The sequence below is a fragment of the Hydra vulgaris genome, chromosome 01 (assembly GCF_038396675.1).
Source record: "Hydra vulgaris chromosome 01, alternate assembly HydraT2T_AEP".
Taxonomy (NCBI): domain Eukaryota; kingdom Metazoa; phylum Cnidaria; class Hydrozoa; order Anthoathecata; family Hydridae; genus Hydra; species Hydra vulgaris.
Genome location: NC_088920.1, coordinates 36,415,001 through 36,427,213, shown reverse-complemented (window position 1 = coordinate 36,427,213; position 12,213 = coordinate 36,415,001). Strand labels below are relative to the sequence as shown.

Sequence of the window (12,213 nt, the reverse complement as noted above, 5' to 3'; positions counted from 1 at the left end):
TTTTTTAAAGCCTTGATATATTTAATGTATTTTTTTATAAATTTTATTTAGAAAGCTCTGTAATAAAAATGGTTTTTAATAAAGGTGACAAGTGTTGAAAAGTGAAATCAGTTTGGAAAGTTCAAGTTGGCGAGTTGATATTTTAAATTTAACAAAATTCAAAATTACAGTACAAAAGTTTGGAATTTAAAATCTTTTTTTTTTTAAAAAAAAAAACAGAAAAAAATCTAAATAATATATTTAAATTTAACATAAAAAAAAATACATAGGAGAATTGCAATCTGTTGTTAATTTAAAATCAACTTGTTATTGATTTAAAATCACTAACAGGTTGACTTCCTAAGGTGTGAAATCCACAAACTCAAAAGGCAAACATAGGCATATGTTTCTTTAGAGTACCTGCTTAATTGATTTTAACAAATCATATTTATTTTATTCATATTCATATTTATATTTATATAAAACCTTTTACAAAACACTGAAAATTATTTTATTGTTAAAATGTTTTTTTTATTAACAAAAATTTTTAGAATGTGTTTGGGATAACAAGCACTAAAAAGCTCTTAAGCAAAGAAAATTGACTGTGATTAATGAATATTAACCACAGTCAATTTTCTTTGCTTAAGAGCTTTTTAGTGCCTGTTATCCCAAACATATTCTAAAAAATTTTGTTCATAAAAAAAACATTTTATAACCCAAATACTAAACTGAAAATACTTAAGCATTTAATTCTCAAAGATAAATGATAAAAGTTTTGAACTTAAAGTTGAAATTTTATCAAAAATTCTAGAAACAAGTTAAAAATTTTTGTGTGTGTTTGTCAAACAGTTTTCAACTTTGCATAACATAATGGTAGAAAAGAAATATTATGCAAGCAACAACAACATCATAGGAAGAAGTTACAAATAAAACAAACAAAAAACTAGCAACAAGGTTAAAAAAAATAGTAGTAGTAAAATGGAAGTTTGAGCTCACTTTTGACTACTACTACTAAAAAAAAACAACAACAACAAAAAACAATTAAGAATAAAAAGAGTGAATTTTTAACTAAAAATAAAAAAATTTAAAAATTTTAAGTTTTTAGTTAAAATTTTTTTTCATTGATTTACTTTTCTTTAAAGGTTTTGTATCAAATTTTCAAAATAGGCTTCTATAAAAATCTAAACAAATACTAAAACATAAACTAAAGTTTGGGAACATTTTTCTTCAAACTTCTCAATTTAGGAATTTGTTAAATCAATTATAAAAAAGTTTTCATTATTGATAAATAAATATAATTTTATATACTTTACAAAATTAAGTTTCAAAAAATGACTTTGTGGATTTAATATTGCAATGATATCCTATCATCTGAATCATTTTTCTAAAAAACTTAGGAAATGAAACTCAGGCCTTGTAAGTTATATTTTTCTCTATGAGTAGAAAAAAACTTTGCACACTGCTTTTGTAAACAATTTCTATGCAAATAAAAGGTATATTTTTGGCTTGTGAATTTTAACTCCAACAAATCTCATTTATTTACGGCTATCATTACTAGTTTTATCAAAACTCATTCTTGCTTAACTCATCATTCAGAAAAGTCATCTTTTACTAGTACCTGTCCCTTCATGCCGTAAAAACTTTCTTTCATCTAGTTTATTTCCTTGCACATTAACACTTTATAGTTCTCTACATGTTTTCCTGAATCATACAACCAACAACTTTTCATGTCCTTTGCCAATCGTTTCTTTGCAGTTCAACACTACTCTTTGTTTTCTAGTAACTCAACTTTATGTTGATTGCTTGCAGCTTTAATTAGAGTAAATTTTTATCAGGTCAGGTCTATGGTAATCATGATCACCCTTCTACTGGTAACCTATAACCCAGTGCAACTTATTTCGTGTCCTGGTGCTTTGTGGGATTTGATTTCTAATGAAAAGCCTGGAATTAGTGTACTTCCTGACCTCTAACAGTTTAACTAAGTCTAACAACGTCAACAATTTATTTCCGACCTCATTTTTCCTAATTCTGAAGGCTCTATATAACTACTTTTTTTTTTAAATTTATTTTTTGTGTGTTTCTTTTATATAGTTGGCAGTGCCTTTGTTACTATGTTAGCTCACCTGTAAATTACTTAATATGTATGTTTGTGTTCTGTCTCTGGCAGTGTTGACTCTCCTGTAAGGTGCTATCTGTATATTTGTGCTTTGTCTGAACCTTTGGTGAGTTGTTCACTCACCTGTTAGTTACTTTATGTGTGTTTGAGTTCTGTCTGAACCTCTCGCGTGGTGCTGGTTCACCTGTAAGTTACTTTATATATGTATGTTTGTGTTCTGTCTGAACCTCTGGTGTGGTGTTTACTCACCCGTAAGTTACTTTAAGCATTTAAGTCTTTTTTTTTTTTTTTTTACATCTTTGCTTTCAACAAGGCTGCAAGCAACCACTATAAGAGTTGGAAGATACTGGAAAAGAATAGATGAAGTTTGAAGAGCAAGATAACAACTGACTTAAAAGGTTGCATATTATATAAATCAGGAAAACAAGATGAAGGAAGTGAGTTCCAAGGAACAGATGTTCGAGGAAAAAACTAGACAAATAAGAATTTTTGGAGCATTTAGGAAAAGTCAAAGAAAAAGGATGAAACTTAATTGAATGACGAGTAACGCGAGAATGGAGTATAGTAAATGGCACAAGAGACGTTAGCTCTTAAGAGCAGTGCCCCTTATAGTATTTGTAGAAAAGAGAAGCAACATTACAATGATGTGATAATGGTTGGAGGTTGGCTGCAAGAGCAGGTCCAACTATGTTTACAATGCGCTTTTGCACCTTGTCTAAAAGAAAAAGGGCATCATTAAAAGATCTGCCCCAGATGTGGCAACAGTATTCCATACAAGGCTGGATTTGAGATTTATAGAGATAGAGAATAGAATCCAGAGTAAGGAAGTGTCGAGCTTGATAAAGAGATGCAACCTTAGCGGATGCTAATTTTGCAACAAATTTGATATACAGTTTCCAAGAAAGATCAGAAGTAAGAGTTAATCCTAGAAGATGAAGAGTAGATGACTCATCGAGTACATTACCATTCATAAACATAGGAAGATCTAAATTTTTGCAATAGCGATTGGCTGAAAACAATTTTTTCAGCCAATCGTTATTGCAAAAATTTGAGTTTTATATGAATTCAAGTTCACCAGCCACTCTGAGCCCCATGCTGTAGCAGAAGTGAGATCTTTTTCAAGCTCAAATGCCCCCTCCAAGTAATCAGAGAGTGTTGGCTTTTTATCATGACAAGAATAAATGGTAGTTTCATCAGCAAACAATGCCACCTTAGATGTGAGAATATCTGGAAGATCGTTAATGTAAATTAAAAAGAGTATAGGGCCAAGGATAGAACCTGGAGGAACCCCTGAAGTTACAGAATATGAAGTTATAAGTGCTGTCCATCGAGGACAACTTTTATACCATGATTGGAAAGGAAGGATTCAATAATCTTAAAGATGTTACCAGAATAATAATTTAATAAAAGTTTAATAGTTCTGAGACTGGCTGGCAGTAAGATTTTCCATACTCTGTGGTAGCTCTCAGAGAGGTTGATTCCATCAACAGCTGCAAAATATCAGAGTATTAACAGTGCCATGTTGCGCATGGATCGTGTCCCTGTTAATGCTTTTAATATGCGTTGTCGTGGCCACATAAGAAGCACTATGTTATGACTTAATTTACTTAATTAACAGGACTGAGACAACTGCATAGCTCATTAGTTGGGAGGCCATGCTCTATCTATGAATGAGTCAAATACCCTAAAAACTTAAATCATGCCAAAATAAGCCAAAATATTAAACATAAAATACCATTCCCACCACTTAACTGTTTTGATAAATATTTACAAATATTCGTGGTCTGCAAAGCAACCTTTCATCAGTTGAATCTTATCTCTTGGAAAACTCAGCAGACTTGCTTGCCCATAGTCAGACTAATTTAAATCATGCAATTCCTTCTTAAGATTTCAGTGTTGATGGGTACTATCCTTTGATTCACAAACACTTCAATAGTTACATGCTTGGCTTGGGTATATATACGCATCAACTCACCTAATTGTTGTGAAATCAGGTTTGAGTCCTTTGATCATTCTTTTATATGCTTCCACTTAGACCTTTTTACTCTATCACCTTTCACTTTGTTTTTTATTGTTCGCTTTCTTCCAAAACTGCACTCTTTTAGATGTAATTTCTGATCAAATTGACCAAGCCCTCTCTCTTTACCCCTCTGCCAATATTGTTGTTATTGGTGACTTTAACGCTAATCACATTGAATGGCTTTGAGTTTGTGACTCATTGTCCTGACAACCCTAATCATTAACCTTCACTTCTTAACTTATGTCTTGTCTCTGACCCCTTTTCTCCCTCAGGTTGTTCTGCATATTAATTATCTCATGATAAGCTCCATTATTCTCAGTTCACTCATATTTTATCTCAGAAGTTACCAAAAACCCATAGTTAGGCCAAAAACCCAGAAGAGGCCAAAAACCCATAGTTAGGCCAAAAACCCATAGTTAGAGACTTTTGGAAAATCATTAACAGCGTCATCAAGGGTAGATCTAACAATCCATCTCTCATTCATGGAACTGATCTTATAACCTCTCCCAAGGAAAAGGAAGAACTATTTGCAAAGAAATTTTCCTCTAATTTGACTTGAATCTTATGATCATTCTCTTCTTTCCATTCCAATTAAATAGGTTAACCCATTGTTAGACATTCAAACCACTCCAACTTCCGTCGCTAAAGTCATATCTCAATTAAACCTTTCTATGGTTTGTGGTCCAGAAAACATTCCTGTCAGTCTTACAAAATTGTTCTCCAGAACTCTCTTCAATTCACTCTAAACTATTTAACAAGTGCTTGACTGAGTTTTGTTTCCTGCTTGCTGGAAAATGATATTTGTTGTTCTAGTTATCAAAAGGTCCGCAGAACATTCTGACTCCTCCAATTATCGCCCGATCAGCCTTCTTTCTGTTATTAGCAAGGTGATTAAGTCTTTGATCAAATTTCTCATTTTGCGTCAAATAACTTACTGTCGACAATTGATACGGTTTTTGATCTTCTCACTCTACGGCTTACTTGCTAACTGCTGTGACTGAAAAATTTTATTGTGCATTAGATGGAGGAGGTGAGGCTAGGGTTATTACTATTGATATATCTAAAGTTTTCAACAAAGTTTGGCATGCTGGTCTTCTCCATAAGTTTTCTTTATATTGTGTATCTGGGAAAGTTTTTGAGATTATCAAACTGTTTTTTTTACTGCTTTATTAAAGTTATCCTCAGAAGCCAACACTCATCTTCTTTTCCAGTAACTTCTGGGGTGCCTAAAGGTTCTATCCTTGGTCTTGTTTGTTTCTTGTTTGTTTTGTTTCTTATCTACATTAATGATCTTCCTGACAACCCTACATCTAAAGTAGCTCTTTTTGCTGATGACTCAACTTTAAACTTCTGTCTTGACAAAAAGTATCACTCAATTACTGTATCTGTCTCTGCATGCTCAAAAAACTTTTACTTGTCTAGTTTTTTCCCCGCACTTCAAACTTTTGGAACTCTCTCCCATCTTCATGTTTCCCTGACTTATACAACCTACAACTTTTTAAGTCTTCTGTCAACCGTTTCCTTACAATATAACTCTATTATTTCTTTTTTCTAATAACTCCCAACTTAACAGTAGTTGCTGGAAGTCTTGTTAGGAGTAAATCAGAAAAAAAAAAATATATATATATATATATATAAAAAATACAAATAATTATAATTACAAATAAAATCCTTAAGTCTTTAATCCTTAAAAATTTTATTACTAAACTAGAAAAAGCAAATTTTATTAAAAAAAAAAAAAAAAGTATTTTTTTAGGTTGATCAATTTTAAATGAAGACCCCTCTCCCCCCAAAAAAAGCAATCATTAAATATTGGAACAAATATTACAAAAGTTGTTTGTTAATACCATCACTCAACAACAAATTGTTTTTATTGGCCACACTGTAAAAAAAGGTTTGTCACTACCTGTCAAATAACAACAACAAATATTTCTTGCACTAAATTTTAAACTTATTATAGCAATACTTTTAGGTTAATAAAATTTAAAAAAATAAAATGTTAATAAATAAAATATAGAAATTTTGTCAAATCAAAATGAATTATTAAAAAAAAAAAAAATACCTGAGTAAATATTTGCTTAATTAAAGTTGGATGCACACAGTGTGCATTTAAAACGGCAAGTATAGCAGTTAACTATAAGACAAAAGAATAAATCATTAACAAGAAACCATTTAATGACAAAAGAATAAATCATTAACAAGAAACCATTAAAAAACAATAAGAATAAATCATTAACAAGAAACAAATATGAGACAAAAAGAATAAATTATTAACAAAAAACCATTAATAAGAAACAAGGATTTGAACACAAGACATTGTGCATTAAGGGATGCGCAATGTCTTGAGTTCATAAAGAGAATTTTTTGTACCTACAACTATGTACTAAAAAATTTTTTTTTCCATTTAAATATACTTTACAAATACAAATAAAGTTATACACCAAGACTAAAGAGACTTAATGAAAAACCTTAACCTGTGAATAAGAGCTTTTCATTTTCCAGATTAACTAAGTGTGAACTTTGGTTATTATAACCAAAAAGTATTCATACTTAGACGCATAAATACAAAGTTTAGTACTGTTTATGTAAAGGTTTTAAGGAGGTATTCTCTGAAAAACATGTTTTGTTATTGATCTGCCAATAAAAACTATAAAAAATGTAAGCATAAACCCTATAATCGATCTCTAAAAATATTTTTACTTTGTTTGTGATGTCTTTAACAGTAACAATTTCTTCTTGGATTTTTTTGTCAGATCTAAACTTTCGCAAAGTTGACACAACCCCAGGAATTGATTCGTACTCTAACATTCCAGGGACTAAAGTGAAACAAAAATGTTAAAAATTTCTTAAAGAAATTAATTAATGATGTAATTACAATATATAATATATATAATATATTAAAGATGTTAATTTTATTAAACACTAATTAACTTAACTAACTAATTAGGCTAAGATTAAAAAAAATAAAAATACTTTTTTAAAAATGTAAAAATTACAGATTTAAATAAAAACTATTTAAAAAACAAACAGGAATAGATATAAGAAATTAAATTTAAAATCAAAAAAAATGTTCCCAATAACTCACCAATAAGATTCATAATTCTTTGCTGAATATTATAGACCATGTCTTGATAAATTTTTACACAAGTATCGCTTAGAACTTGTCTGTATTCAGATAAATCAAAGTTTTTCAAACAATGTTTATTTTGCTCTCGTGAATTCACATTTTGAAATTGCTATAATTAAACAATATCATTAGTATAAATTTTTATTTTTTATTTTTTATGTACTCATATATTTTTACCGAATTCTAAAATAGTAAATCTAATAACTTAAAAACACCTACTGGTTCTCCACTATACTGTTTCATATTACAGCATAACCGAAAGGTATTGTTCAGCCAAAATGATTGCACTTCAACGTCTGTAGAATGTTTCTGTATTCAGAAAATGTACAAATATAATCAGTTGTTCATACTTATACTAAAGATAAGTAAACATAAAAAAAATTCATAGTAATGCATATAACATTAAAATGTAAACACACTGATATATATATACATATATATATATATATATATATATATATATATATATATATATATATATATATATATATATATATATATATATATATAAATATACAGCTAATTCCCATAAATTGAACCTCTATAGGATCAAGGAAAATGGTTCAATTTAACGAATGTTCAACTCAAGTAAATTCCCATTAAGTCAAACTTTGGCTACTATGAATTATTAGTTTAAGTTAAAGCAATTTTATTTTTAATTTAATGCTAAAGTATAAACATTAAATATAGACACATATAATAATAAAACTCTGAATAATGTTTCAATGAAAGATGTATTGTATTCATGCTGTACACTCAAAAGATGCCATTCAAAAAAGTTTAACGAAACAATGACTTATGGTAATAAAATTGTCTAAAATTTTAGATATAATTTTATTTTTTTATCTTTTAAAAGCTAGCAGTCTTTTATTAAAAAATTCATTAAAACTATAAAATAACTTCTTTTTTAATTGTATATTATTATGATTTATTTTATAACAGTTTTATTATGGCATTATTTTAAGTCTGATGACAATCTATTCTATTAAAATCTAAATACAATAAAAAAATTTTGCTACTGTTATGTTTTATATGGAACATCTTAAAAACAGAGACATCTTAAAAAAAATTTAATCATTTTATTTTGATTTCTTTATTTCCCATACAAAAAGTTTAAGTCATCAGAAGAAAATAGCTGAAAAAGAACAAAAAATATAACTATAAAAGGAATTTTTATTTTAAGATAAAAAACTTCTTTAATATTATTGAATAAATTTATCATAAATTTAAAACAAGGAAATCTATAAAAAACTATATAGGAAATCAATAATCACTATGTACATAATGTAGATGTGGTAGTACTTATTGCTATATACTTGATAGAAAAACGCAATGACTATATTTTTAACATAAACTAAGACTTGAACTAAATTTTAGAAGTGTATACAGTTTAGAACTTTTAATCTTTAAGGTTTAAACTGTACTTATGTAAGATTTGTTTATGTACTTATATAAGAACTGTTTATATCTGTTTTCTATATCATGGAATATAAAAATTAAAAAAAAAAAAAGTAATTAAAGTGAGGTTTGTGAAACAGTAGATAAAAAAAATTAAACAAATTGCTTTAACTTGGAAAACATTTTATGTAACTTATAACATGCTTATGCTATATATGCATGAGTTATATAGGCTATATATAAGATTCTTATTGTAATATTTAAATCCTTTTTTATATTAACATTGTAAAAAAATTCTGTAGCTTTTATTAGACTTAATTAACACAATTTTACAACAATTACAACATTTTAGAGGATATTATCTGTATTTGTGAAATGAACCGTATATTATTTGAGTCACAGATTGAAATGGTGGCATTTTTACACTTTTTCATGAGGACATGTATTAAAGATACTGTGTGATATATAAATTATAGGAAAGTATATAATTCCAAGTTAGAAATTTTAAAATATTCAAATTAACATTATTGAAGCAAAAGTGTTATAAAAATTATATGTAAATTTATACATATTTTATAGCACTTTTGCTCCAATAAAGTAAACATTTTACATAACATATAAAAGGTATACATTTTATAGCATTAACTTAACTATTGTTGTGTAACTCTAAAGTTATTTTACACAATTCTTTAATTAGAAGCCATTTAATGTATGGTGTTGTAATCTGGAGAAACAATAAATCCAAAAAAATATGCAACTTAAATGTCAACAAAAGAAAGCTCTACTGAATAATGGCCCCAAAAAGGTTCACACAAGACCTAACCTAAAAAAATGGAATCTGTTATCTTTAGATCAGGAGTGTCAAATGGTTATTAGAATCCAAGCACAGAAGATAACATATTATTGTTAAATCAACTAAAATCATTATTTTACATCAAGAGTTAACAGAAGAAAAGCATTTCCAATCTTCAAAATCACATGTTGGCAAATCATGAATAAACTTTTAAGTCACTCATAAAATAGCAACTGAAAAATTTGGATATGTTTTTAAGTGCAAAAAAATCCAAGGAAAACATAAAAAAAACTTTATGCTTTTAATGTGTATATTATTCTTAATGTCAATATATTGATTTATTAGGGAAAAAGGAAGACATCTTTTTTTAGGTATTATTGTTGTTTGCTAGTTAAATTTTCTTATTGTAAAGTTATATTATATTAAAAATATTAATAATAAATAATAAATACTGCTAAAACTTCCAACCACTAAATTTTATCTCAGCTGAAGCTTTTATCTTTACATGCTGATGCGTATTCATTTGCATCTTTAAGCTTAACATGTCCAAATCATCTAAAACTTGATGTACTGAATCAGATTCAAACTTACAAAATCCAATCTCTGCCTAAAAATATTGCTTTTTTTCTTATTTTTTAGAGTCGCACTACACACCTATTTGATCATCATTTTTCTCTATTCTCCAAACCTCAGTCAATTGAAATGTCAACCTTTATTGCCTTTATTTCACTGCCATCCATCATAACACTTCAGGAATATGTGGCGTGTATCTCTCCTTTTAGTCTTTAATATTGCACTGTTTTTTCACTTTCTCATTCTCAATTTTTATAACTATTGTTACTGTTGTAGATCAACAGTAATACATGATCAAGACTAATACATGTAAGTTAGTAGTAAGGTTATTATTATATTATCTAAAATATAAAGAAACACAATATACATTATACAAATATAATAACACAATAACAGTTACATGTTTATTTCTAAACCTATTTGCTTCCATTCCATCATTCTAACACTGAACTGTTAGTATTAATTCTTTCTCTAGAATTAGACACAAATCATATGCATAGAATAGCTCCCATGGAACTCTTTAGAGAGCTTTTAAGACAAAAATGAAAAGCAAAGGAGTGGGAACTTTTAATCTCTTAACTTTTTTCTTAAACACTAATTGCCACCATCAATTCTTCAACACCTAAATACCAAAAAGCCCACTAGGTCACCTTTCTTGGTACTTTGTCAAAAGTTTTCTTTAGATCAACAAATGCCACATACAGATCTTTTTTCATTTCAAAAAACCTTCCTTGAACTTGAATTAAATATTGCACCTATTGTTCTGTTTCCTGACCTTAAACCAAACTAAATGTTATTGATAAGATTGCTTTTTATTCTGTTTTAATAATTCTTTTAAACTCTATTAAACTTGATTTAAAAAAAAAAATACATTCATTACTTGGTCAAGCTGTTTTATTCTGTGATATAAACCATATTCTATTGCTCCTCCACGTTCTTTATAGATTTTTACCATCTAATTTTTTTAAAATCATTAGTCATAAAGCTAATGTTCTAATAATCAGGTTCTTACTTAAACAGAGGCTGTAGTTATTTATGTAGTTAAAGTTACTTATTAGTGAGTTGGTTATATTAGTTAACTGTAGTTACTAAATTAAACTTATATTAATTAGTTACTAAATTAAACTTATATTTATAGTAAACTTATATTAGTTACTAAATTTACTTTGAAAAAATAATTAGAGTTACAATTATTTTGAAAATGTCATGCTGAATATCTGTGAATAAAAAAAGTGCATGGATTAAAAAAGAGGGTTTGAATAAAATAGGAGGTTTGATTAAAAACAGAGTTTTGATTAAAAAAGTTTTGAAACATTAAAGTTGTTTTGGATGTTTAATATTTTTTTCATGTTTACATTTTTTATATTTTTTTAAATTTTTAATAAATTTTTTTCGAATTTTTAATAAATTATAATTTAACTTATTATTATTATATAAAGTTTAGGAAAGTTTTAATTTGAAAAATTTTTTGTAACTTATTACCCCCTTGAAGCCATTCTTACATTTAATTTTTATTAATAAGTTCAAGTGGACATTATTTTAAATAGAAACCAAGTGTAGCTTTAAATAATTTTAGCATGTAGTATGAAGTTTAATCTAGTGTAGTATTTTATTTTTTGCACAAAAAAATATAAATAATCAAAATCAAATATCTAATACTAAAAGTTTTATAAAATGTTCTATAAATTATTTTTTATATAATGCCAAAACAAAAATTTCTAATGAGAATCGTTATATTGATAGGGAATTCAAGTAAAAACTTGATCAAATATTGAAAAACCAGACTACAATCAAATAATTTTTGTTATATCAAGACTCAAGATAGATTTAAAGGAATCCCAAAGTGCTGAGATAAGATGTGTTCATGATAAAGAGAATGTTTAAAAAAAATGATTGGGCTGATTTTTTTTGAGTAAAAGAAAATAATAAATGTATACCAAGAAAAACTAACTTTGCAGTATTACTCAAAGCTAACCGTCACCATGTCAGTTTGTGTTTTTAAGTCTATAAAATATACACCTCAATCTACAGACTTTATAACTTATTCAAGTGTGTTTAATTCCAAAGAGTTTCAGTATTAAAAATGACAACATTGTAGGATTTTTTTTTTGAAAAATAATATTTATTTTTTTAAATAAACGTTTATCATATTTTGTATGTCTTTCCAATAAATTTTATAGGAAGCAAAACAAAAGAACGTTTTTTTT

At 27.5% G+C, this 12,213-nt stretch overlaps 1 protein-coding gene across 1 annotated transcript in view; it reads right to left on the bottom strand.

Annotated features, from left to right (window-relative positions):
• The window catches only part of LOC100205824 (unconventional myosin-Va), a 121,016-nt gene that overhangs the window by 7,964 nt on the left and 100,839 nt on the right, over positions 1 to 12,213 (bottom strand). The window contains exons 32-35 of the mRNA XM_065788037.1: positions 7,462 to 7,551; positions 7,201 to 7,351; positions 6,816 to 6,931; positions 6,178 to 6,249 (exon numbers count right to left, since the gene is read on the bottom strand). Coding sequence (XP_065644109.1) covers positions 6,178 to 6,249; positions 6,816 to 6,931; positions 7,201 to 7,351; positions 7,462 to 7,551 — 429 coding nt within the window. The remainder of the gene's footprint in view (positions 1 to 6,177; positions 6,250 to 6,815; positions 6,932 to 7,200; positions 7,352 to 7,461; positions 7,552 to 12,213) is intronic.